Here is a 24125-nt window from a genome sequence, read left to right as displayed (position 1 = left end):
ACAACAATCTTAAAACACTGAATAAAGTCATGAACACTTTTCAAGTCGAAGTCTTTAACTGAACTACATACAGGCACTTCTTATTATAAATGTACACAAGGCCACAGATTTAGCTCTTAGGAACATAAAAAGATGATCTAACATTAAAAAGAAAAGTATCTGAAATATTTATTCATAAACATTGTTCTATGATTGATTACGCATATGTAGTGGCAAAGAAAACATTCTTCAACAACTGTCCAACAGCACAATGAACGACACTGAATTGTGTTGTTATATAAAAACCATAAATATAAACAAACAAAAAAAAGTTAACTAAATATCAAAACGCAAACCTAGGGCGAAACACTCCCACATTTCTGGTATTCTTTAAAATGGGCATTAAAATGCTTGTCAGTTATTGCAAAACCGTTTTAGACATTTAAATAAATCTACTTCAAAAAAGCCTCTGAAAAAAAGCAGAGGTGTAATTTTACCTAATTGTAACGAAGTTTTTGGTAGTATTCCTGCATTATAAATCTCAATGTATGGCCGAGACACGGACGTCAATCATAATTAACGCTTCATAATTAATATGATCGTCTCTGGCTCTCTAAGGCACGGTGAATATGGCAGCGAAAGCGATTTCAGGCACTTCCAGTTATTTCAAGGCCTCACAGAAAACATGCACACGCTGTATACGTATAACTCTGACCGTCGGTGTGGACTAGTTGGCCTGGTTCTTCTTCTTCAGAACATTCAGAAGGTTATCAGACATCAGATAGGGTCGTTCTGAGCTGCCGTCGTTCCTCTCCAGGTCCTCCACTGCGATAAATGGAGAATGTGAGAAAAGAGTTGAGGAATAAAACAAGCCATGGCCAACCTTTAGCCATAGGAGGAAAGGAAAGTGACAAACTCCTCACACACAAATGTAAACAGACCTAAATAACACATGTACCTTCTTGCATAGTATTTATTAAAGATAAAAAAGACATATTAAGAACAAAAGCATCCAAGAGACAGTGGAAAAGGCAGCAGACAAAGTTAAAGGCGTCTCAAGAAGGCAACGAGGTGTTTTGGTTTTCCAAAAGCGGTTGCAAATTGCTACCAAAAACAATAACCAACCTTAAAGTGCATTCAATAGATATGGCTTACAATCTACAGGAAATACAGAAATATTATCAGCAGTTTAAGAGTAACATTGGATGTTCAGTCTATCGTATAATAAAGCAGCAGCAACAAATTAAAGCAGTACATTAAAAAAAAGAACTAAATGCATCATTTGACAACTAAAAACCCTGAATCACAAAACTTTGATGAACAGTGTAAACAATTATATTACTTACAACGAAGTTGTAAATGAAAAAAAATAGTTTGGGAATATGTATTAGAAGAAAATACTATTTAGGTCTTTCTACTTCAAATCTCATGCTTCCATGTGTTGCTTGCTGTTGTAATTATTTGTGAAATTTACTGATATTTTTTTACCTAAAAAGAAATACACTGAAAAACAATTCAGTGTCGAAACAAATTTCAATAAGAACTTGCTATAGTGAATTTCACAAACAATTATGAAATCTGGAAATAACCCATTTAATTAAATTAAACAAATTAAAGTAGAAAGACTTTCTTATAAAACATACTCCAATAATCTTTGTTTTATTTACAACTATGAAAAATATTATAACTATGAATTGATTTTTCGATTTAATAAACAGGCGCAAAGCAAAAGGCTACTTTAAAGTCAACTTGAAATCAACATTGACCTTTTTGCACGATTCATTGTTTGTCTTCACATACGTTTATTAAAATGTAATAATAAGCCCTTTTTTCATATAGAGACACTTTTCATCATCCAAGTGCCACTATTGTTTTTATGGTTAACACTTTGCAATTAGATCCCATTAGTTATACCAGTTAATGCATCAGCTGACATTAAAGGTGCATTGTGTAATATTTAGGAGGATCTGTAGACAGAAATGCAATATAATATACATAACTATGTTTTCAGTGATGTATAAAGACCTTACTTAATAAACCGTTATGTTTGTATTACCTTAGAATGAGCCTTTTCTATCTACATACACCGCAGGTCACCTTACATTGAAATCGCCATTTTGTGCCGACATAATGCAGTGGCCCTAAACGCGTTTCGTCACTATGTTGTTCTTCGTGCAAAGAAGCTAGCTAAAGTCAGCGAATAAAACACTGACACAATGATGAACAAGTAACAATAATATTCGCAATAACATATCGTTTTACTGAAAAATGAAGTAAACAATTTCCTCATTTTTCTTTTTAAAGAAACCTCATTGCGGAACTGGCTACTCTCTGCTGTCTCAGACGACGTCGGCCACCGTAACTTTTGATGGGTGCAATTCGTAACCTCACCACTAGATGCCGCTAAAAATTACACACTGCACCTTTAACTAACAAGAAGCAATATATTTGTTGCAATATATTTGTTAAAGTTAATTAATAAAAACTGTTCATTGTAAGTTCATGTTAGTTCAGGTACATTAAAATAAAATTAACAAATACAACTTTTGATTTTAATAATGTTTTAGTAAATCCTGAAATTAACATTGACTAAGATTAAGAAATGCTGTAGAAAATATAGCTCACTGTTAGTTCATGTTAACTGATGTTAACAAATGAAACCTTATTGTAAAGTGTTACCATTTTTATAATTTAAAGGGGTCCTTTGATGCTTTTTAATGTTTTTCTTTTCATTTAGAGCGTAATGTATCTGTATGTGCATGTATACGATCTGTGAAGTTATAAAGCTCATGGTTTCCTACAAAGAGATTTATTCCATCTAACAAAGATCATTAATCCAGACCTGCCTAAAACGCCTCGATCAAAGTCCAGATATAACTTCCTCGACCGTCTACGTCACAATGTGAAATATTAGCATAATGGCGGCCAAAGACATACTCAAAGAAGTGTGTGAAAAATGTTTTTTTGAAAATTAAAGCATGTTGTACATGTTGTACAAGCACCCAAAACACAAAATATTGAACTTTTAAAACAGCATCATATGACCCCTTTAACATCCTCTTTCATTTGGTGAAACGTCACATTATATAAGTAAAGTAGGTTGTGAATGTAGTTTCATGTTGACTTCAAATAAATTATTCTCGGCAAAGGTTGTCATTTTCCCTCTCTATCCTATTACCTTAAATATTACCTTAACATACACTAATCATTCAGTCGATTAAACACGTGATTATTTAACTAGTTATGATTGAATCTTGTGACCATTCAGTCTCTTAATGTAATAAATAAGATTATATTTCCATATTACGAAGGTTCTGGACAACTTTCGAACAGTTTAACAGTTTTTGCTGGGCTCCGTCAGCTGGATGGTCTCGTCCTGTGAAGCGGGGGTCCGAGGCGCATCCGCGTCCTTCATCAGAATGTCGTGCAGCGATGCGGTCATGTAATACGGACGCGCTGTGGAGCCGTCATTACGCTCAAGGTCTTCACCTTTATGTGGCGTTAGTGGGTTTAGTAATGAGTGTGTGAGGTTGTCAGGAGGTATAAACAAAGAATGGTGTAGAGTAATAATGATTCATGTGTGATATTTAGATTGTGAGGAAAAGATTTTCAAAATGAAGAAAAGAAAAACCAAAGGAGGAATGATGAGAAAAGTGGAGGGAACAACAATAAAAAGAGAAAGAAAAAGAATCAGGTTATTATGAGATAAAGGGAAGAAAAGCACCAAAAACAGATTAGAAACACCTCATACCAGAATACACAACTGAAACGCAGAGTAAATGATCAGTCTAGCGAGCCATGAGAGGTGTATTAAGTGCAAACCGAGCTACATGCACTGCCATTGGCAATCAGGAGTCATTAGTGGCATAAAGCTTCATCCAAACAGATATAATATTTCTCTAAATGCAATGCTATACCATTTTTAAAAGGATCCAAAATTACACTTATTCAAAAGTGGACCGCGATGGCTTGATATACATACTTGAACTACTGGATTCTGAGGTGAAAACACTTATTAATGGCAAGTACTCACAGAAGCAGAGGAAGAGTGTGTCCACACACATGGCGTAAACGCTGAAAAACCCATGGGCGATGAGGTAGGAGCCCACCAACACGGTCTGGAGAAACAACGCAAACATATGTTTCAGCTGCTAAAGACAGGTAGCATACACTATACATTTCTTTAAAAAAAAATCTTTTGGATGGCACTTTCATTAAGCAGGGATGCATTAAATTGATTACAAATGACATTTAAGAGATTTACAGTGTTGGAAAAGATTTCTATTTCAACAGAATCCTTAACAACAACATCAACATTGATAATAATCAGAAATGTAAACTGCAAATGTTGAGCATCAAATCATCATATTAGAATCATTTCTGAAGGATCATGTGACACTGAAGACTGGAGTAATGATGCTGAAAATACAGCTTTGATCGCTGGAATAAATTACATTTTACTATATATTCACATAGAAAACAGTTATTTTAACTGGTAATAATATTTCATAATTTTACTATTTTTACTGTATTTTTTATTAAATAAATGCTGCCTATATCCTCATTCAGTTAACAATTGTTTCTCATGTTCTGACTCTCAAACCACTTACCAAAATAGGAACCCAGTAATAATGGAGACTGGGTGCAGCACCCTTAAACGCATCCGTTTGTCCTGAGAAGAAGAAGAAAGCGAAGATCCCTGGGGAGAAAAGATGGAGTGAGATCAGAAAAACCTCTAGCTTGAGGATTTACATTAAAATGTAGTCCAACTAAAAAAGATGAACGTTGTACAATTCATGAATTTTATCATCAGCATTTAAATCTAATGTTTAGTTCAGTATTACTTAAAGTTTCATTCTTTCCAGTCTAAAGCAGAAAACTTACCCACTAGCCCAACAATAAGGAGTTTTCCAAGGAATAAGATGAAATCTGTGACCTTATCCAGGACTACAACCCTGTGACGAGAGTGAAAACATTACATTTACATTTATTCATTTAGCAGACGCTTTTATCCAAAGCGACTTACAAATGAGAACAATAGAAGCAGTTAAACTATAAGTAGGACAACAATACGCAAGTGCTATAACCCCTCTCAGTTTAATTTTAGTGCAGGTTTTTTTTTTTTTTTTTAGAATAGAAGAGAAGAGAAAGTGTTAGTACTACTGAATCAAGTGCTGCCGAAAAAGATACGTCTTCAGCAGTTTCTTGAAAGTGGCTACTGATTCAGAAGCTCTGGTTGAGTTAGGCAGATCATTCCACCAGCAGGGAACAGTCATGGTAAAGGTCCGAGAAAGAGATTTTGTGCCTCTTTTAGATGGTACCACAAGACGACATTCGCTAGCAGAGCGCAAGTTTCTGGATGGCACATAAGTCTGAAGTAATGTGTTTAGGTAAGAGAGAGCAGTGCCAGTGGTTGTTCTGTAGGCAAACGTCAGTGCCTTGAATTTAATGAGAGCAGCAACTGGCAACCAGTGCAATTGTGTGAGGAGAGGAGTGACGTGTGCTCTCTTCGGCTCATTAAAGACTACTCTGGCTGCAGCATCTGGATCAGTTGTAGAGGTTTGGCAGTGCAAGCTGGAAGAGAGCATTACAATAGTCCAGTCTGGATAAAACAAGTGCTTGGACAAGGAGTTGTGTAGCATGCTCTGTAAGGAAGGGCCTGATCCTCCTAATGTTGTGCAAGGCAAATCTGCAAGACCGGGTAGTTCTAGCAATGTGGTCTGTGAAGTTCAACTGATCATCAATTACAACCTCAAGGTTCCTAGCTGACCTTGATGGAGTTATGGATGACGAGCCTAGCTGAATGGAGAAGTTGTGATGAAGTGTTGGGTTGGCCGGGACCACAAGTAGCTCTGTCTTCGCAAGGTTTAGTTGAAGGTGGTGGTCCTTCATCCAGCCAGAAACATCTGTTACACCTGCTTTAAATTCATCCCGCAAATATAAACTTCCCAAAACTAGTGATCTGCCTCGCTGCCTGCATTTGTTTATTAATTGTTGGTCTGCAAATGCATAGTACGTTCTTGCTGTTATCAGCATCACATATCATTGTTTGTTAGCATCTAAAAAAGCACCAGTTATGGTGTGAAACAATGTGTCAATTTAAAAATGTTAAACCCCTGTATTCAGTTCCAGTCTCTTCTATAGTGCAGTGTCAGGGTTTCACCCACCTGATTACATTTCTCATCAGGAGCAGGAAAGCATCACTTGCTGACCGGCAGAAATTTTTACCGTATATGGCCACCTGTGGCAGAAGAGACATTTATTCAACAAAGACTGCATTATTAAGATTCCCATACAGTCTATATTATAAAGTACGTAGGCTTCAGACTGCATCCTCTTTTACACATTAGTTCATAGTTTCTCCAGCTGAGAGTGATAAAACTACATTAAACACCTCAAAAAAATAAAAAAAAAATAGTTCAGTGGTGTCCAATCCTACTCCTGGAGGGCCACAGTCCAGCAAAGTTTAATCAAACACACCTGCCTGGAAGTTTCTAGCAAAGTCACTTGATGAAAAGCCTGCAACCTTAGCCAAAAACAGCATAACTCCTGCTAACGCTGTGGTATGCAGGGAAGGACACCAGAGGCCGTTTTTGAGAGACTTCACTACCCTGAATAAACCGCTTTTGTGAGGAAATAGCTTATCGTTACTTTAATGAATCGACAACCCATCGGCTAATCTCCAACCTGTTTGCTCTTAAACGTTCATTTCATTCAGTTTTCACTGAAAAAAGTGCTTTTTATAAGAGAAGTCACTGACAATTGCGTGAGAGGTATGATTCAGTTTACGCCACTTCTCATTTATTTCTATGGTATTAGCAAACAGTAATTGACTGTCGCACAACTCATTGAAATTCAATGACGTCAAGGCTGTAATGTGATTGGTTATCAAGGCACACATGATCCATGTTAGCCGTTACACTTTCTCCAATGGTAGAGCCACGGACACTCGTATCTCCCAGTAATAAGGCCATGACTGAATTCGAAATCGCCCTCTATAGCCTCAATCACTATTCCCTATGTTAGTCCACTAATAATACAGTTCACTTGAAGGAGTGAATAAAAACGAATGAGTGATTTCGGATTCTAGTGAGTCTGAAGGCCTTGATTATGTGGTTCAGGTGTGTTTGATTAGGGTTGTAGCTCAACTCGACAGGACAGTGGCCCTCCAGGACCAGGACTGAACACCCCTGGTTTAGTTCAATCAGTCCAAGAGTTTCTGCTTTAAATATTACGCTGTAGTGCATGACCACGCACCATAATGTAAGCGTTCCTGTTCATGAACTTGATGAACTTCTCCAGGCACCAGAAGCAGCATTTCAAACAGCACAACAAGAACTTGGCGAATTTATTCTCTGCTCCTGCGGGCACAAAAGCAAGCAGAAGAGTTCACAAACAGATTACAGTGGGCAGTGTGAGATATGGCGAGAGATAATGTTTGCTGTCATCTCAAAAGAGTAAAGAGCAGGGTCTCTAATTGCCCTAAAAGGGTTTATTTTGCGATAATAACCAGTTGAAGTAATTATGTGAGAAGAAAAAGGCTGCAGAGTGATTCGAGAGACATGAAACTAGAATAGCTGAAAATAGTCAATTATTATTTATAATCAATTATTATTTAACAGTCATTATACACTGTAAATAAAACGATTTTTCGAAGTTGTAAATGAAACAAATATTAATAGAAAATGCCATTTATAAGAAAATGCTATTTCAGTCTTTTCTACTTGCCTTTCTTTGCAATTAACCGTAAAATTTACTAGCAGTTTCTGAGTGAAAATTGTTTCTACTTTCAGTGTATGCACACATATTGGCGTGATTAACCTATCGTAATCAACTGAGTTATAACTGACTATAAACGTTCTGTCGAAATGTTTTCTCTTACCTTTGAGTTTGTGGTCAATATACTCCAGCAGAACCCTGATAATCTGGACGATGGCGAGGATGAGAGAACCAAACGCCAGAGAGCCTGTGTGATACCTGCGTGTGGACAAAATGCATCAAATACATCAATTAAACTGTCCCTAGGATCCGAATGACACACTTTGCTAACATGGCTTTTTTTTTCTTTTCTTTAAAGCCGTACCTGAGGGATCTGCCCAGAGAGGCACACAGCGGGTAAGCGGGGATGTCGCCGGGTTTATTTAAAGCCCAGTAGTAGGACGCAAACGCTCCTGCCAGAGTCATCTGACCCAGAGCAGTGACAAAGTTGGCACACCAGAAGAACAGGAAGACGTTGTAGAACTGAAGGCCGATCAGGTATTTGTGATACGGCGTTTCCCCACCGTAGAAGGCAAACAGGCACTCAGACCGCTGACATTCTGCCTTCATAGCAGAAGCACTGTAGTTCTGCAAGGATCAGGGAAATGAGAAACAGGGATCATTCACTTACTTTAAAACATGAGGTTATATTAAATATTATTATACAAGATTTGATTTTTCCATCAAGCCTGCTACAGTACATCCACAGAATTCCATGTCAGACAATTATATAAACTCCATTAAACAAGTATCAATATTAATATATATATATATATATAGATAGATAAAAAAAAAAAAAAAAAAAAATATATATATATATATATATTTGCAAAGTTATTTGCCAAGATGTGAGATTTTATCAATATATATTTATAACATACTACATATTTGCATTAAAAAAAAAATAGAATTGTGCACCTAATATTTTAATGACAATAAATAAATATATTATTTATGCACAGAGTATACACACCTCAGGGATGCAGGTTTGTCTGGCATATGAACATACTGTTTCGTTGAAAACCTTATAAACAGGTTCACTAGATGTAGAGAGAAAACTGAGCAGGGCGATTAAGGACTAGTATTGGTGTAATCATGACACATATATTAAACACTTTTTACAATATATAAATAATTGCTTGGTGCTGGGAATGTTGAACTATAGCATTGCTATCATAAAATATCCCCAACTTGATCTTATTAAAAAAATAATCCATTACAAACCATTATCCCCTGCTGGCAGATGCTGTAACTACACCCTTATGGTGGCAAAACACATCTGCCTGTACTGACGGTCAAACAAAAGTCTGAGTATCTGTGTATTCTGATTATTTATTGAAATATTATTGAAATGTAATGCAAACTGAATTGAATTAGATGTTTTGGCAGTTTCCAATTATTTTATTGGAGGCTCTTAAATGGATAATTCACCCAAAAACGAAGCAAACAGTTGATGTACGCCATTGACTTCCATAGTATCCATAAGACAACGGGGCCCATCAACTGTTTGGTTACCCATATTCTTCAAAATATCTTCTTTAGTGTTCAGCAGAAAAAAGAAATGCCTACGGGTTTGGAAGAACTTGAGGATGAGTAAATGATAACATCATTTTAATTTTTTGGGTGAACTATCCCTTTAAAGTCATATAATGGATTAACCTTTTGCCCCTCTGAACTAAGAACTATTTTAATTTAGATTTAAGTGAGTGACTATAAGATGCAAGTTCCTGTCCAAAAGCGCTAACACACATTAAAACTTGAGTCTTGAGTAAAGGATACACTGCAGTGACACCCCAGTAAGCGATGACTATGGTCAGGAGGAAGAAGGTAAAGATTGGGTAGAACAGTGATGACATGACATAACCGATGGCCCTAAAAGAGGTCGAAGAAAACCACAACGAGGGTAAACAAGAACAATTCTAAAGCACTAATACAAACCAAAGATTAAACGGTAAAATAACCAATATGCCTATAAACTTTAATAATAGGCAGAATCCCGCAAAACATACAAACCTGCTAGCCTCCTTTATGAGCTCGACAGCGATTCGGATTCGGTTCCTGAGGAAGATGAGGAGGAGGATGATGATGAGCTCCAAAATAGCCAGAATGATTACTGAAGAAAGAAACATGTGCTCAGTGCCTTTACAATAATATTTAAATGAAGCTTAAGTATTTTAATTACATTTATATTTAAATGTAAATTACTTTTTAAATGCGAATCTACAGCCAAAATGCAAAAAAAAATAAAAAAATGTGCAAAGTTATAAGATCCAATCTAAACTGAATGTGATTAGAGATAAAGAATGGCTAGCTATCGCCAAATAGTAATAAACAGACAAACATATTCGACGTATACAGAACATGTGAGTGGTGTTTACTAATGTTTAACTCACCACCACAATTCTAGGTTGTTGTGGGTGGTTTTTAGGGTATTTTCATGCGTTTAGGGTATTCTGGGTGGTTTCTTCTTCCTTCACTCACCCTCATCTTGTTCCAAACCCATAAGACACAAATGAAGATATTTTTTATGAAATCTGAGAATCATTAAAAATATTTTCATTTGTGTTCTGAAGATGAACGAAAGTTTAATGGATTTGGAACGACGTGTATAAATACATTTTGGGGTTAACTCAACGCAAACACTGTGCTCTTTTTTCATATATATATTTTTTAAATTAATGCTGTTGGTCACCCTTTACGTCTGTAATGTTGGTTTTACAAATATTTAACCAATAAAAAACATTTAAAAGAGTTTGTGACTAAACCATTGGAGATGCCAGGTTAAATAAAGAACTGATGTTTGCGACGTAAGTACAGCGTTTTATTTACTTACGAAACACTATGTCCATAAAGGCTAACTTTTTTTTTTTTTGAAGAGCGGAGAATAGTCTTAGTCTTTGCAGTCTAGTCTAGGAGCCAATAGTATTGCTGTGAAAAAAAAAAAAAAAATCTTTAAAAGAGCCCAACCACAAGTCTCTATGATATTCCGACCCATATGGCACTCCTTAAATCTTAGTGATATATGAGTTATGGGCCTAATTGTTTTTTTTACCCCAAATCTCTAATCTAATCTCACAGCAAGCAAGGCGGCCAGGTGGCATGGCTGGACCTCTCAGAGACGCCCAATACACATACACAAACATTCTTTCCATTTAACTCATAATATAAGTCATTCCCAAAATATATATGATATATTCCTGTGTGTGTGTGTGTATGTTTCCCACCTCATATAAGCTTAGTCTTGTTGTCCTTGTATCCTTGTGTATCTTAGTCTTTTCTTTTTGTTCTAGCTCGCTTGCTTTTCCTTGTTTCTGTCAGTCCTATCCTTCGGGTGAAACGGACTCTTCCTCATTTTTCAACTTTGCTTTCAAGTAAACTTTTCAAACTTCCCACGAAACAACACGTGCTCCGGAAGAACCGAAAGAGCGCTTCAAACCCACGGGCCCAGCAAGAACCATCACTCACACACACACACGCATTCTTGCTCAGCACCAAAGATCCATGCAAGTATTATTTATATCGATATTTAGAAGTGTTTAAGATTGTTTGCCCGGGTGATTTGATTCTTTGCTGGCTCTCAAAGGTTAACTGTTTGTGATATTTGCCACTTCTGTGATCTCCTCTTTCTTTCGTTATTCTGTTTATGTATTCTTTGTTTAAAACTAGTCGTATGTTTTCGTAGTTTCATTTATTAAAACCCAATTATACGCTTGATTGTCTCTGTCTGCTGCTCACCTAACAAAGTCTCTTAAATGTGTGATCTTACGCTACAAGCTTGATATTGTTAGGTACTTTAGTTACTAATCTTATAGAACAGAAAAGTTATTCTTCATGACCAGAAGATATAATAGCATAATAATATAGAATAATCCTTCTTGAGAGTTGATAAGAAGATTGTACGGTCGGTTCGGTGGACGAACAGATTATTCGATGTTAAATTAATTCTGTTAAAGGTTATTCTGAAAATTGATCTAGCCTATCTGTATATTACATTCTTATAAATTCATAATTGATTATAATTCGCTGTGGTTAATTATCTACATATAGAGATACAGATACATGTGCTATATACAGTATATATACCCTTTTTGGGCGATTTAAAATTTGTAGGTAATAATTGATCATAACCAATATGATTAACTATATTCCGCTCATTTGAGCTAATTCGCTACATAAAATATAAGCAAATAAGCAGTGAGTGAAGCTACTCACTGAAGGCCAGCCAGGTCTGTCTGATGTGCAGGTAGACGGAGAAGTCGGGCTGGAAGCCCAGCTGCTGTAGAGTGATATTAGAGCCAGCCGAGTCCTTCAGATTGACATACTTTATGCTGCAGTGAGCAATACCTGTGTAAAGAACAGACAAACGATTGACCGTTTTTATACATTTTTGCAGCATCATCAGATGTACTGCAGCAGATTAATGTATCTTAGTGTATGAAGACGTTACCATAGGCAATGACAGCGACGACCATGAGGATCATGACCCAGACCATGATTCCAGCCAGATACCGCAGGAGAACGATGAAGATCAGACTCAACACCACAGCAATCAACAAACAACTGCAGAAAGAAACAGATTAACACTCGTTCAAGTATCTAAACCACTGTAATTATCATCAACTTAAAACTATTTACTATAAAAAAAAAACATTTACGTTAATAGAAATACAAATCTGTTATACTTTATTTCATCTAGTTTCAAAGCCAACATTTCTAATTTTCCTTCAGTTTGACTAAAATTACTAAAGAATAAGACTGAAAATGATCAAATCTAAAACTGAAATAAAACAATAAAAAAATGACACTAAAAGCATTATAATAAAACCAACAAAATGAGACAAAATGACTACAACAAACTAATAAAACTGTAATAAGCTGAAAAAAATTAAATCTAATTAAAAATATGAATAAATACCATTATATTCCAGTATATTGATGATATTAAAAGAACACGGATTCAAATGTTAGCACTAAATAAATAAATACAAATAAAAAGAGTAATTTCTATTGAAAATAGAGGAAATATAAATCACTAAAACATAAAATGACTTACACTAGGATCCAGTACCAAGACTTTGTGTAATCCTCAAAGATCTTCATTGCAACTTGTCGACCCTCCATGACTATTGTGGCGTTCCTGCGATTGTCAAAGCAAACATGGATTTATAATAAATAGCCCCCTTGAAATAGCCCAATTGCATCTGCAGTAATGGCATGCAAATGAGTTATTTTCTTGCAAACGCATGTTTGAGTGTTATAAACATGTTTACTTCATCCCAGCCACCAGGTCTTTGGCATCTCTTGTCTTCTCTCCATCATTAAACGTCTCTTGATCGCCCACGGTGATGACTTCACCCTTTTTGCCCAGAGACGGAAAACACCGTTGCAAAACTGAGAAGAAAAATAGCATTATGTAACGGTGGCATTAAAACTCAATTTGCAATATTTCCCAATAAATATTAAAAGTGTAATAATAAGAGCAAGAGTCTCACATGGTTTGCTGGAAATCAGATATGCAGGACACAGTTTTTCTTGCAAAATTTGCGTCACAGGCTTTAGAGGGAGACAGTATTGGTCAGTCATTAGAAATGTACAAACTCTAGTTACTTGCAAACAAAACCTTGATGTTAAAAAAACAACTTACCTTCGTCCCAGGGTCTTCTCTGCAAAATTCTTTGTATTCTTTCCAATCGATTGAATTTGAGAAGGCCTTTAACAAAGTCATGGTGCGGTTAGGGCATTTCTCTACACACACCTAAACACAGAAACAAAACAAATTGATAAATATTTATACAGGTTTGACTGTCAAAAAAACAAAACAAAAAAGCCTATGACTTCTTGTTTTAAAATAGTACGTGAAGCAGTATGCAACAATAAACGTCAATCAGGAGTATGCTACACTGTTGTCACATGACTTTACTATGCGTTACATTTTTAATTTTGACAAATGGTGTCAATTCATCACCTACAAAATAAATACTTATTTTATCATTTGATAGTTGTTCACTTTTGGCAGTGGGAATCAGTACATAAAAACATGTTAAAAAAGACATTACTCTTGGTGCAAAAATGACTGCTAAAAAAATCCTGTAAATAAATGCAAATGTTAAAGGGATCTTTAGGCATTAAAAGTTCTTAGCACCATTAAAAAACATCCTGCAAGTTTCATAGCTTAAGATGTCCTCCTTATAATATTAAAAAATATTTGTTTAATCAAGCTCCAATGGATGTTGGGATATTGAGGGATCTCTATATCTTTAAAATATCTTTAACCACTCACTCCAACCTTCAGTCTGCTATGAGCGAGAGATGGAGAAGAGAAGCGTTAAAGTAAAAACCCTGCCCTCTATTCAATATTCTCTTTCACATCACAACTGTTCATCCGGTTCACTGGGACATTAAAGTAGCCGAGGGGCAGAATGAGGGTTTTGTGTGTTTGTGTGTTTGTGTGTTGTGTGTGTGTGTGTGTGTGTGTGTGTGTGTGTGTGTGTGTGTGTGTGTGTGTGTGTGTGTGTGTGTGTGTGTGTGTGTGTGTGTGTGTGTGTGTGTGTGTGTGTGTGTGTGTGTGTGTGTGTGTGTGTAGGTGTGTGTAGGTGTGTTCAAAAAACTTTATTAACATTATAAGTGGACCCTTAAGGAACCTATTAAATTTTTTTATTTTTTTATATATATATATGTAACGAAAGATAAGTTTAGTGCATTGCATTGTGGGATACAGTATTCCCAACAGTGCCCTCTGGTTGTACACTGCACATGCAAGCATGTCACCTTTATTTATACAACGCAGAATGTTTCAAAGCAGCTTCATAATTGTAAACAAGAAAACAAATCATGATGCAAACTTCATAAAATATGACACAAATTCAGCTCAAGTTAGTTCAGTGTGGATTCAGTTCAGTTCATTAACTGTAAAGTTCATCAGTTTTGAAAAGAGTTCAGTTCAGCTGTAAGCAGCTTCACAGAGGGCAATAAGGGTCGATATTCAGCTCAAGTCAGTTCAATGTGGATTCAGTTCAGTTCATTAACTGTAAAGTTCATCAGTTCAGCTGTAAGCAGCTCTACAGAGGACAATAAGGGTCGATATTCAGCTCAAGTCAGTTCAATGTGGATTCAGTTCAGTTCATTAACTGTAAAGTTCATCAGTTCAGCTGTAAGCAGCTCTACAGAGGACAATAAGGGTCGATATTTAGCTCGAGTCAGTTCAGTGTTAATTCAGTTTAATAAAAGTGTCAATGTAGCAAAATTTGTCAGTTATAAAACACATTTGATTCAGCTATAAAGCAGCTCTGCAGAAGACAAGAGTGTCATCATCCAGTTGAATTCAGTTCAAGTTTTGTTCTCATTTCCATTGTATCAGTGCAGTCACTCAAATTGATAATATTACTGAATATTAAGTCTCTTTTAAACCCCAAGTAAAGCAAGCCAAAGGCTACCCAAATTCAGGTGACAGTAATGGCCAAATTAACAAACATGGTATGATTTTTTTTTAATCCAGGCGCCTTACAACTTAAATTTGTGGATTGATATTATTCAGACATTTTGTATCCAGCTCCTCCAGCTTGTAAATCGGGATACGAGGCGCCAGCATTAGGTGGAAACGCCATCATCGTTACAAAACATTCTCATACTGTGAACTGAATTCTGCAATAATAGTTTGAGTAGTAAAGTAATATGCCAATCCAAAAAGATGGTCGCCACAGAGTGAAACAGATGGGGTGTAGAGGACACAAACCTGAGGGGTGGGACACTGGAACTCTAGGAGGACCATGGGACTGGCACACTTCATCATGTTAAAGTAGAACAACAACGGCTGCTTCCTGTTACACACGTCACAAAAACAAATTTTCAATTAAGCGAGGCTTTTATTAATCCATTTCACTGATACATCGCACAAATTTATTTTTTTTTACTGGAGAATGCATTTTTACTATATGCTAGAACTGCATGATTCAGGGTACATTGAGGGTGGGTTTTTTTTTGTGTGCGTTTAAAATAGAGATCACGATTCTGAACAGACAACTAAACAAAATAACGCAATTTACTAGAGTTTCTAAAAAATTTGTTGATTTTTGCAGTATATTTAAAAATATTTTATTCATTTTTAAATTGTTTTGAATGAATGATTCAATGACTCACTCATAAATACTAACTGGATGAATCAGTGTTTTTGGACAAATCTCTTCAATTAATATGATTCAATTTCAAATGCATTTTTTAACAGTAACTTGTCGCCACCTACTGATGTAACAATGTCATTGATACAATCTCAAAAGATTTGCAAATTAGTTTTTGCAAATCCTTAAAAACAAAAAGCAAGGTTATTTGATGTGATGTCAAACCTGGAGCAACAAAATTCATACTAATCTTAAATTTGTGAGACTTACTCCAGTTTCCCCTGGCCGCAGTACTGTCCCATGCTGTCTGTGGGGTAGATCACCTTCCTCGGGTCACCGTGAGTCCAGGCTGAGGGTGCAAGACAGAAATGATGAGTATTTAACACACACACGCCGCAACAGATTTTAATGCGCTTTATGTGTAGCCATTACCTTTCCAAAACCATGTCGGATGTGCGAGTATGAGAAAGTTAAAACAGCAAATTTTAGAGCAAATAGATTAGGAAATATTTTAAATATCTCCAAGAGGCTTTTAGCCACCTGAATCACCCAGTCCTAACATGCACACAGACAAACGCTCATCGCACACACACCAATAATAATCACTACATATGACATTAAAAGGTTCATTGTTACACAGTACCCAGTTCATAACACTATTGCAGACTGACTTACCCAGTATTCCCACTGCGATGTAGCCCACTATGGCCACGATGAAGAAGATACAGCAAATAATGTCTGTGCATCCTCTGTGGTGCAGAAAGAAACGGTCCGTTACAACATGCTTTAAAACTACAGGACAAACAATTCAATGTCTTATATGACGAACCAACATCAAGCATTTGTTTGCATGTAAAATCTTCTAACTAAGGTTTGATGTCAGTGCTGATAAACTCTATTGGTTCTTGCATATCGCTTGAAGATAAGCAGCACAGGAAAACCACAAGTGGGAATGAGTTACAAAGCAACAGATTTTTTTTAAGGATTTTTGGCAATTAACAACTTTGACTTTAGTCTGTTGTATTGCTATGGAATTGGAATTTGGCACATGAGCATTATGGACTACTTTTATGACACTTGGGGCTTTTTGGAGCGTGAGAGTCCCTGGTCACTTATTGTATAGAAGAAAATAAGACTAGAGCAGTGTGAATATTCATCAAATAATCTTTTTTGTGTTTCACATAAGAAAGTAAGTCAGGTTTGGAACGACATGAGAGCGAGTAAATTATGACATTTTGTGTGAGTGTGAACTATAATTTTGAAGTTTAAGCAAAATCTAGTTATTAAAAACAAATCAAATCAGTTCGATACTTCAATTCTTACCTGTTTTGGATGGGCCCTTTGAAGTTGGGGTCATATTTTTTGGGCTCTCCTGTGAGAACAAGGAGAAACTAAATTAAATACGACCCAACTAAAACAGTCAATATTCCAGACATTGTTAGACCACAAGGAATCCATGTAAGATTTCATTACAGACAACCACTCACTAACAGGGCATACATTTGCTCAGTCAGGTATTTGTTAGCCCAATTAAGCACAATGTATCACACTTTGTCAATGACTGCTGATCTACAGCAGGGGATTTTCTTCAGCACACCACACGCCTGGAAAATGACATTCCAGCCCAGTGAGTGAGCAAGAGCTTCTGCTACATAGTAAATCACCACTAGGATACCCAATCAACCACCAGAAGTCGTTAGTGAACTTGTGATAGTGACTTCTGCAAGGGCAAACACCACCCACATTTCCTTCAGAAAATTACTAGTCTAGTTGTGCCAAAAACAACAACGTCCCACACACACGTTGTTTTGGAAATATTTCCCAATTTACAGCCCTGGAATGGAGCCTCCTATTACAAAATGGCACCAAAAAGGTAAGCCAAGCATGCTTTTTAATGCAACATGACTTCTAATTAATGTACATTTGTTGCTGCTTGTCAGTTAACATCTAGAGCCGGGGGGTTGTTCCTAAAATAAATAAGACATGTAGTATGAAATGTTGTGCTAAACAGCTAGTAACCAAGCTTCCCTGTTAAGTTAATTTAGCTCAAACAATGAGTCAGCTGGAAGTATTTGGATCCTTATTGTATTAGAAAAGAATGTCAATGTCAATGCTGCATTTGTTTTAAAAAATAGATTGCACAAGCACTTTTTCATGCATTTCAGGATTTCACAAAAACATTTAGGTTTTAAATGTTAAACCAACAGATTTCAAAACAAAGACAAAAAATGTGTGAGCACTCTTGTTTTTGCAAACCACTTTGAAACCAGTTCCAGTTCCTTACAAAAATGGCTCAGAAAAGAGAAGTATTATTTCAGAGAAGAGCGGTAGATACTGAGCACATGTTGCCACTTGCTTTGATAATTTTGGATCTAAAATAACCGTTAAGATAGTTCCAAGTGAGTCCAAATACTGTACTTTTTGAGGCCACTGTACTCTCATCTTGTGAACTGCAATAAACTAAGAACAGATGTGCAAATGCTCTTATTCGCCAACCACAGAGCTCTGGTGCGGAAATAACTGGTACAATCTTTCCATTTACTTAGTAAAAAAAATGTCTTGTGTTTACTGGAACAAAAAAAAAATAACCTCTACTCAGACATCCACGAAAAAAACATGCTGCATAACAACCTGCCCAAACGCATTTGATTAAACAAGACTTTTTGTGAAAAGTGATCAACATAATGACTTAATGCACTACATTTATTGATTTAGCAGACGCTTTTATGCAAAATGAGAAACACCACCAGCAATTGGTCAAGAGCCAACATCATTCATAGTACACAATGCCAAGTTTAGTATACACTAGATTAGAAAGGCAGATGTGAAATGCATTAAATAGTAGCAAGTTGTAAGTGTCTTGGTTTATGGCTGTGGATTAATTAAATGCTTATAGCCTTAGTTGTTATTACTATAATATCATTCAGCTTTAAATAAGTAAGCTTCATTACAATGTTTTCTTTCATCTTAGAATGAAAACAACTGCTGTGGATTGCTAAAATGTCAAACCCTCACCACTTAAAGGGAAATCTCCCTCACCACTCCATGGGAATTTCTGCTGTTGGATCTGACTGTAAACATCCACACCCTAGTAAACATGCAAAGACTGAGTGCTTCAGTTCCCAGGCAGACCAGGGTATTGTGAAGATGGACAAAGGCCTAGTATGACACTAATGCAGTGTTAACACACTTCTACCAATGCACTAAAAGAATGCATATGGCTAATGGCATGCAAGCCAACAGTAGTGCCATTTGAGCACTCTCTGAAAGAAAAAGCTGTAACTGGGACACAGTAGTACAAAAAAGGGACTAATATACACTTCAGGAAATAATATGTACCTTTATGTGCATTCTTTAAGAGTAAATATTGTAAAAAGGTGTACCTTTTGAAAGGGTACCTCCCAAGAGACAGCTTTTGTACCTTTCTTTCCGAGAGTGAGTCACTGAATAATCCCACGTTATTGGAAACCATTTGAACCAACATCTGGACATAAAAAGCAGGCTGACTGCACATAACTTTTTGATTCAGCTAAACACTGCCATTTTTACCATTACTCATGTAAGACAACTTGTGGTAAGTTACTCAAAGAGAGCTTCAAAGGGTTTGTCCACATGTCAAAACCAATAAAAAAACTTGCATACTAGAGGAGATATCATCAAGTGACGTTACCGCTTTTTTTGTAAGCACCTTCCTCCGCAGACATCTTGATGTTCAGTGGCACTGATGATCTGATATTCCTTCCTCACTGTAAAGGGAAAAGTCCTTCAGCCATCTATCTGACTTTAACTTCCTGATTTCAAGCGGGAAAACAACTTTCTGCTGTTGAAAACTGGTTGAACAGGTTTAAGCTGAACTAAACACCACCTTTTCAGGCTAGAAAATATCGGATTTCTCTCATTTGATCTTTCTAAAACTTGGTTCGGTGTCCTTTCTGAATTGTTTTTAAGTTTTCTTTTGTCTCTGAAGGACTAAACGGAGCAGTTTTGGGTCTCTAGCATCAGGAGGGATCAGAGCTGGGCGTGACGACAATGACACCCGACTCGGTTTAGATTCATTTTGTCTCGCAGATGCTTTTGCAAAGCAACTTCATCGTGCAAATATCTCTCGAACCATTACCAACATGGGTGGCATCTTTTGAACAAACATATGAACTTCTGGTTTAGGTCATGCTTTCGGTGGAGGTTTATCAGTGTGTGAAATCAATGAGATACTCAGATATTTTTAAGTGTGGTATAAATATCCAAATACTTCCAGATGACTCATTGTTTGAGCTAAATTAACTTAACAGGGCAGCTTGGTTACTAGCTGTTTAGCACAGCAATTCATACTACATGTCTTATTTATTTTAGGAACAAGAACAACTCCTTGCTTTAGATGTAACTTATGCAAAAAAGGTGGTACATCAAAAGGTGAAAAAAGAAAAGCTTTCCCTTGGTTTCACAATATCTATTGGGACCTGCTCATGTGCATCTCCACTCATGCTGATTTAATGTAATGTAATTAAAGCTGGTAATGTCATTTCTTTAAAGCGACAAACGTTTTGACTCAATTCTGCTTAGATTCAGACAAAATGGGAAATGAAAACTGATATCAATCAAAAACTGACTGTTGTCAGTAACTGCATGTATTTTTTTTTTGTTAACTATAATAACCCTGTTTAAAGGGGTGGTACATACACCTTTTCACAAGATGTTAAATAAATCTCTGATGTCACAAGAGTGTGTGAAGTTTTAGCTCAAAATACCCCACAGATATTTCTATTTTTATAATAATATTAATTTATTAAAATGTATTTATTTCTATAGCATGTTAAAGTTGTCACTTTTTTGAGGGTGAGCAAAAACGCATAGTTTTTTGTCTGTCCCTTTAAATGCAAATGAGCTGCTGCTCCCGGCACAGAGGGCGGAGCTTCGATTACCTCTTCACACAGACACGCACTGAAAATTTCAAAAACTTTTAGCCTTTTATGTTCAAATCGGAGTCCGACAATGATGGAGAGACTCAAGAAGTGTATAAATATCTCCATTTGCTTTGAACTTTGAGCATAGTAAATTTGCAGATGTTGTTTATGCTCAAACAGCAACATTACACACTAACAAAAGTTAGAAAAGTGAAATAATTTAAAGCATTTTTACAATCAGAAAAAAAATTATATACATTATTCAAGTCCTCAGCCATCCTTCTTAAAGCTGCAGTCCGTAGCTTTTTTGGGGTTAAAAATTATCCAAAATACATATTTGAGAAAATACATAACCAGCCAGTGTTCAAAACTATCTGCTTGCTCGATTCAAAGCGGTAAGCTTGAAATAATGTTTTTAATTCCAGTGGTACTGGTGGATTTCCACGGTAAATTCGAGCATGTCTTTCCGTCGCGGCTAGTAGGCTATATTGCGTGTGAGGATGCTGTAGGTGGAGATTTATAGCCTTCTCTCACTGCACTTGATATAATTAAACTGATCAATTTGATGGCGGATCCAGAAAGGTTCAAACGACAATCACCAGTGACAACTGGAGAAGATTCACACGTTGTAAAATGCAAAAGACTTCGTTCAGACTTCGGAGTGGCTACAAAAAAAAAAGAGACTGCAACCGGACCCATGCGAAAACAAGGATACATATTGGAAGGACATTACATCACACAATGCTGACGGTGTTAACATTAACAATTTGAGAACAAAGTATAATTTGCACGGTTTTGCGTGATATCATAAGCGATTGTTAGATTTAATCAGCGCGAATACTGCAATGTCAGAACCAGAAGAAAAGTGGATGTTACTTGTTCAGATGGCATTTTCCGGTGAAAATTCTTATGTTGGTCATACTTCCAAAAAGAATAATCTGTGATTCTGAATGCCAGTATCGCCACCGGCGCGGTGACTGACAGCTGCACACTCTCCTCAAACATTGTGTTCATCCGCGCTGTGCCATGCCGAAGTACAACTCACGTAAAGTTGATAATTCCGTGAATAACTGCAATTGCAGATTTCGAACAGAGATGGCGACAGAGAGGAAAACCTGCGAACTGCAGCATTAAGCTGTAATGATGTTTCTGTAATTGTAATCACTTCTCTGTGGAGCCCCTAAATGGACAAAACATGAGATGGCAGGAAAAATAAGAAGTCAAAGATTTTGCCAATTATTTTTGTTTTCTTGCAAATGTTGAAACATGTCCAAATGACCAGAAACGTTCAAAATAGTCATTGCTCATGAATATATGCAGTTCATAAATGAGAAAAGTAATAAATCAAATCAATAGCACTTCCACTAATCTAAAAGACTAATGGAAGGAAAGCTGCTATCAGCAGTTCAGGATGTGATCACAAGAAGTCTGTCTAACTATAAGAGCTATAACACGAGTTAGCAAGTATAGAAGACAAGTATGTAAAGCCTTGCAGCAAAAGATATGAAGACCTGATTGTAGAAAGTTCATTTATATTTTATTTCAATGGCCATTTATATTTTTCAGAACCAGGCAAAACTGTTTTGCATGGTAAATTATCGATTTAACTAATAGAAATGCACAATATAGAGATCCTCAATTGGTTTAATTCATAATAAAAAAAAAAAAAGAGCTTTAGCTTAAGCATGTGCGTCCCTTAAAAACAGATTTAGCTTGTATTTGCCTTTTAAACTATTGAAATTGGTCTGCTATACAATTCTCATTGAAATTGTTTATATTATTTGTACTGTACAGCAATTTGGAGTTACTTTGTAGCATGAAAGTTGCTTTATAAATAAATAAATACAATACAAATTAGGCAATATAAAAATATAATTCGGTGACGAACACTGATCGCAAACTAGCCTATTTGAGAGGTTCCACTGAATGTGAGTTATCCCTTCCCTAATTTGAAACAGCTGCCGTCGCACTCAGTCCCTCAGCAGCAGAAATAGCACATAAGTACAGCTTAAAGTTCAAATTAAGGCCTTATTTTATACCTTTAAAAAGCGCCATCCTATATTCCGCCCTTTAATTACCGGTACATGCACTCCCACTCATGAGAGCAGACTCTATGACTTTGGTTACCAGATACTTTACAAGGACATATACAAGTAAAACCAAGGCTGAATATTAAAGCAAGTTTTTTTTTCAACACAATTGTTCCAAATATTGACTTTTAACCTAATAAATGAGCAACAATGTTCTTGTAAAAGCAACGTTGTAAGGAGTTTCCAACAGAAAACCACATGCACACTATTAAAACAACCACAATTGACCCTTTCAATGGTTTCCATGTTGTGTCCACAAGGAGATGTTCATACTCACAACAGCTGTGTAGTTTCATATGTCTGTATGTAGTTTTACCCTGTGGCATAACTTTACTGTTTTTGCTTTGACATGATCTGGAAACACAGTTATCTCATCTTACAATATAAACACATCTACCTTCTATTTCCAGTCACACAGCTTTAGTTCTTATAATAATAACAACAACTAAAAAAAATAATTTTTATATATTTGCAAATAATAAATTAATATATAAACAAACATGTACACTATTATAGTACAACTGAACACATGAACATTTCAGTCATGCTGTCACGTGTGATGAAAGCACAGCATTTATTTGGTCAACCACCACATTTACAGTAACTACAAATAAGTAAGCTACTAAAATTAGTGACAAAGGCCACGACGTTTACAGAAATGACTGTTAGGAGTAACGTTAAGGAAATATATGGTAAAGTAGCTAAGCAAATCCCAAACTCTGACATAGTAACGTTAAATAACGGAGGTTTAGGCGTTGCCTTACTAACACAACAGCTTTAACACTCATAACATAGCTGTTTTTTCACCTTAACACGGCATATAGAGTCAAAACAACCGGTAACAGTTCTTACTATTAACGGCAGCGAAGTTATTAAAATGAATTTCAGTTTCTGTTTGGTAGCGTTAATATTTGAGGAGGACTCTTATAATAACACCAAATCATAAACTTGCAATACAAACACCAGCAAATATAAAACCGAAATAAACTTGCCGTATTTTGGCTTCTCTTCCATATCCATTTCAGGTTAACAAGCATGTACGAACTGTGGTGACCTATACCAGTCATGCGTTTTGGTTTCAGTCCACAACAAACTGCAGAGAGCAGACTAGCGAATTCATACGAGTCATGTAGAGTGCTTTGATTGGCAGTTCTTTAAACCAATCACTGGGCTTTCTGCTCTCTGACAAGTGGAGTTAAATGGCCAGTAGAATCTGCTTTGTACATGCAAAAAATATTCAAATGACATTAAAGAAAGGGAAGGAAGTTAAGGAACCGTTATGA

General features: G+C 36.2%; 2 protein-coding genes across 5 annotated transcripts in view; one reads left to right on the top strand and one right to left on the bottom strand.

The window, feature by feature from the left end:
* The window catches only part of LOC130069457 (serine/threonine-protein kinase/endoribonuclease IRE1-like), a 119851-nt gene that overhangs the window by 78614 nt on the left and 17112 nt on the right, over window positions 1-24125 (top strand). The window lies entirely within an intron of this gene.
* On the bottom strand, window positions 510-23902 carry zgc:63569 (choline transporter-like protein 2). Of its 4 annotated transcripts, none has more exons than XM_056233307.1 (22): window positions 23835-23902; window positions 17175-17223; window positions 16527-16600; window positions 16122-16200; window positions 15470-15554; window positions 13382-13492; window positions 13230-13290; window positions 13008-13128; window positions 12791-12874; window positions 12185-12297; window positions 11950-12081; window positions 9751-9850; window positions 9517-9609; window positions 8711-8795; window positions 8063-8325; window positions 7862-7956; window positions 7237-7340; window positions 6147-6220; window positions 4864-4934; window positions 4590-4678; window positions 4013-4097; window positions 510-804 (listed from the first exon to the last, which is right to left on the bottom strand). In XM_056233307.1, the coding sequence occupies exons 1-22, from the start codon at window positions 23860-23862 to the stop codon at window positions 707-709; spliced, it is 2094 nt and encodes a 697-aa protein (XP_056089282.1). In that variant the 5' UTR covers window positions 23863-23902; the 3' UTR covers window positions 510-706. The 4 variants fall into 4 exon arrangements, with proteins under 4 accessions (XP_056089282.1, XP_056089276.1, XP_056089267.1 ...); XM_056233301.1 differs by lacking the exon at window positions 23835-23902 and adding an exon at window positions 19522-19723; XM_056233292.1 differs by lacking the exon at window positions 510-804 and adding an exon at window positions 3280-3468.

Source organism: Rhinichthys klamathensis, unplaced genomic scaffold (genome assembly GCF_029890125.1).
Source record: "Rhinichthys klamathensis goyatoka isolate OS25496 unplaced genomic scaffold, OSU_Roscu_1.1 h1tg000015l_1, whole genome shotgun sequence".
NCBI classification, from domain to species: Eukaryota; Metazoa; Chordata; class Actinopteri; order Cypriniformes; family Leuciscidae; genus Rhinichthys; species Rhinichthys klamathensis.
Note: the sequence above shows the minus strand (reverse complement) of the source record. Positions and strands in the feature narration are given on the sequence as shown.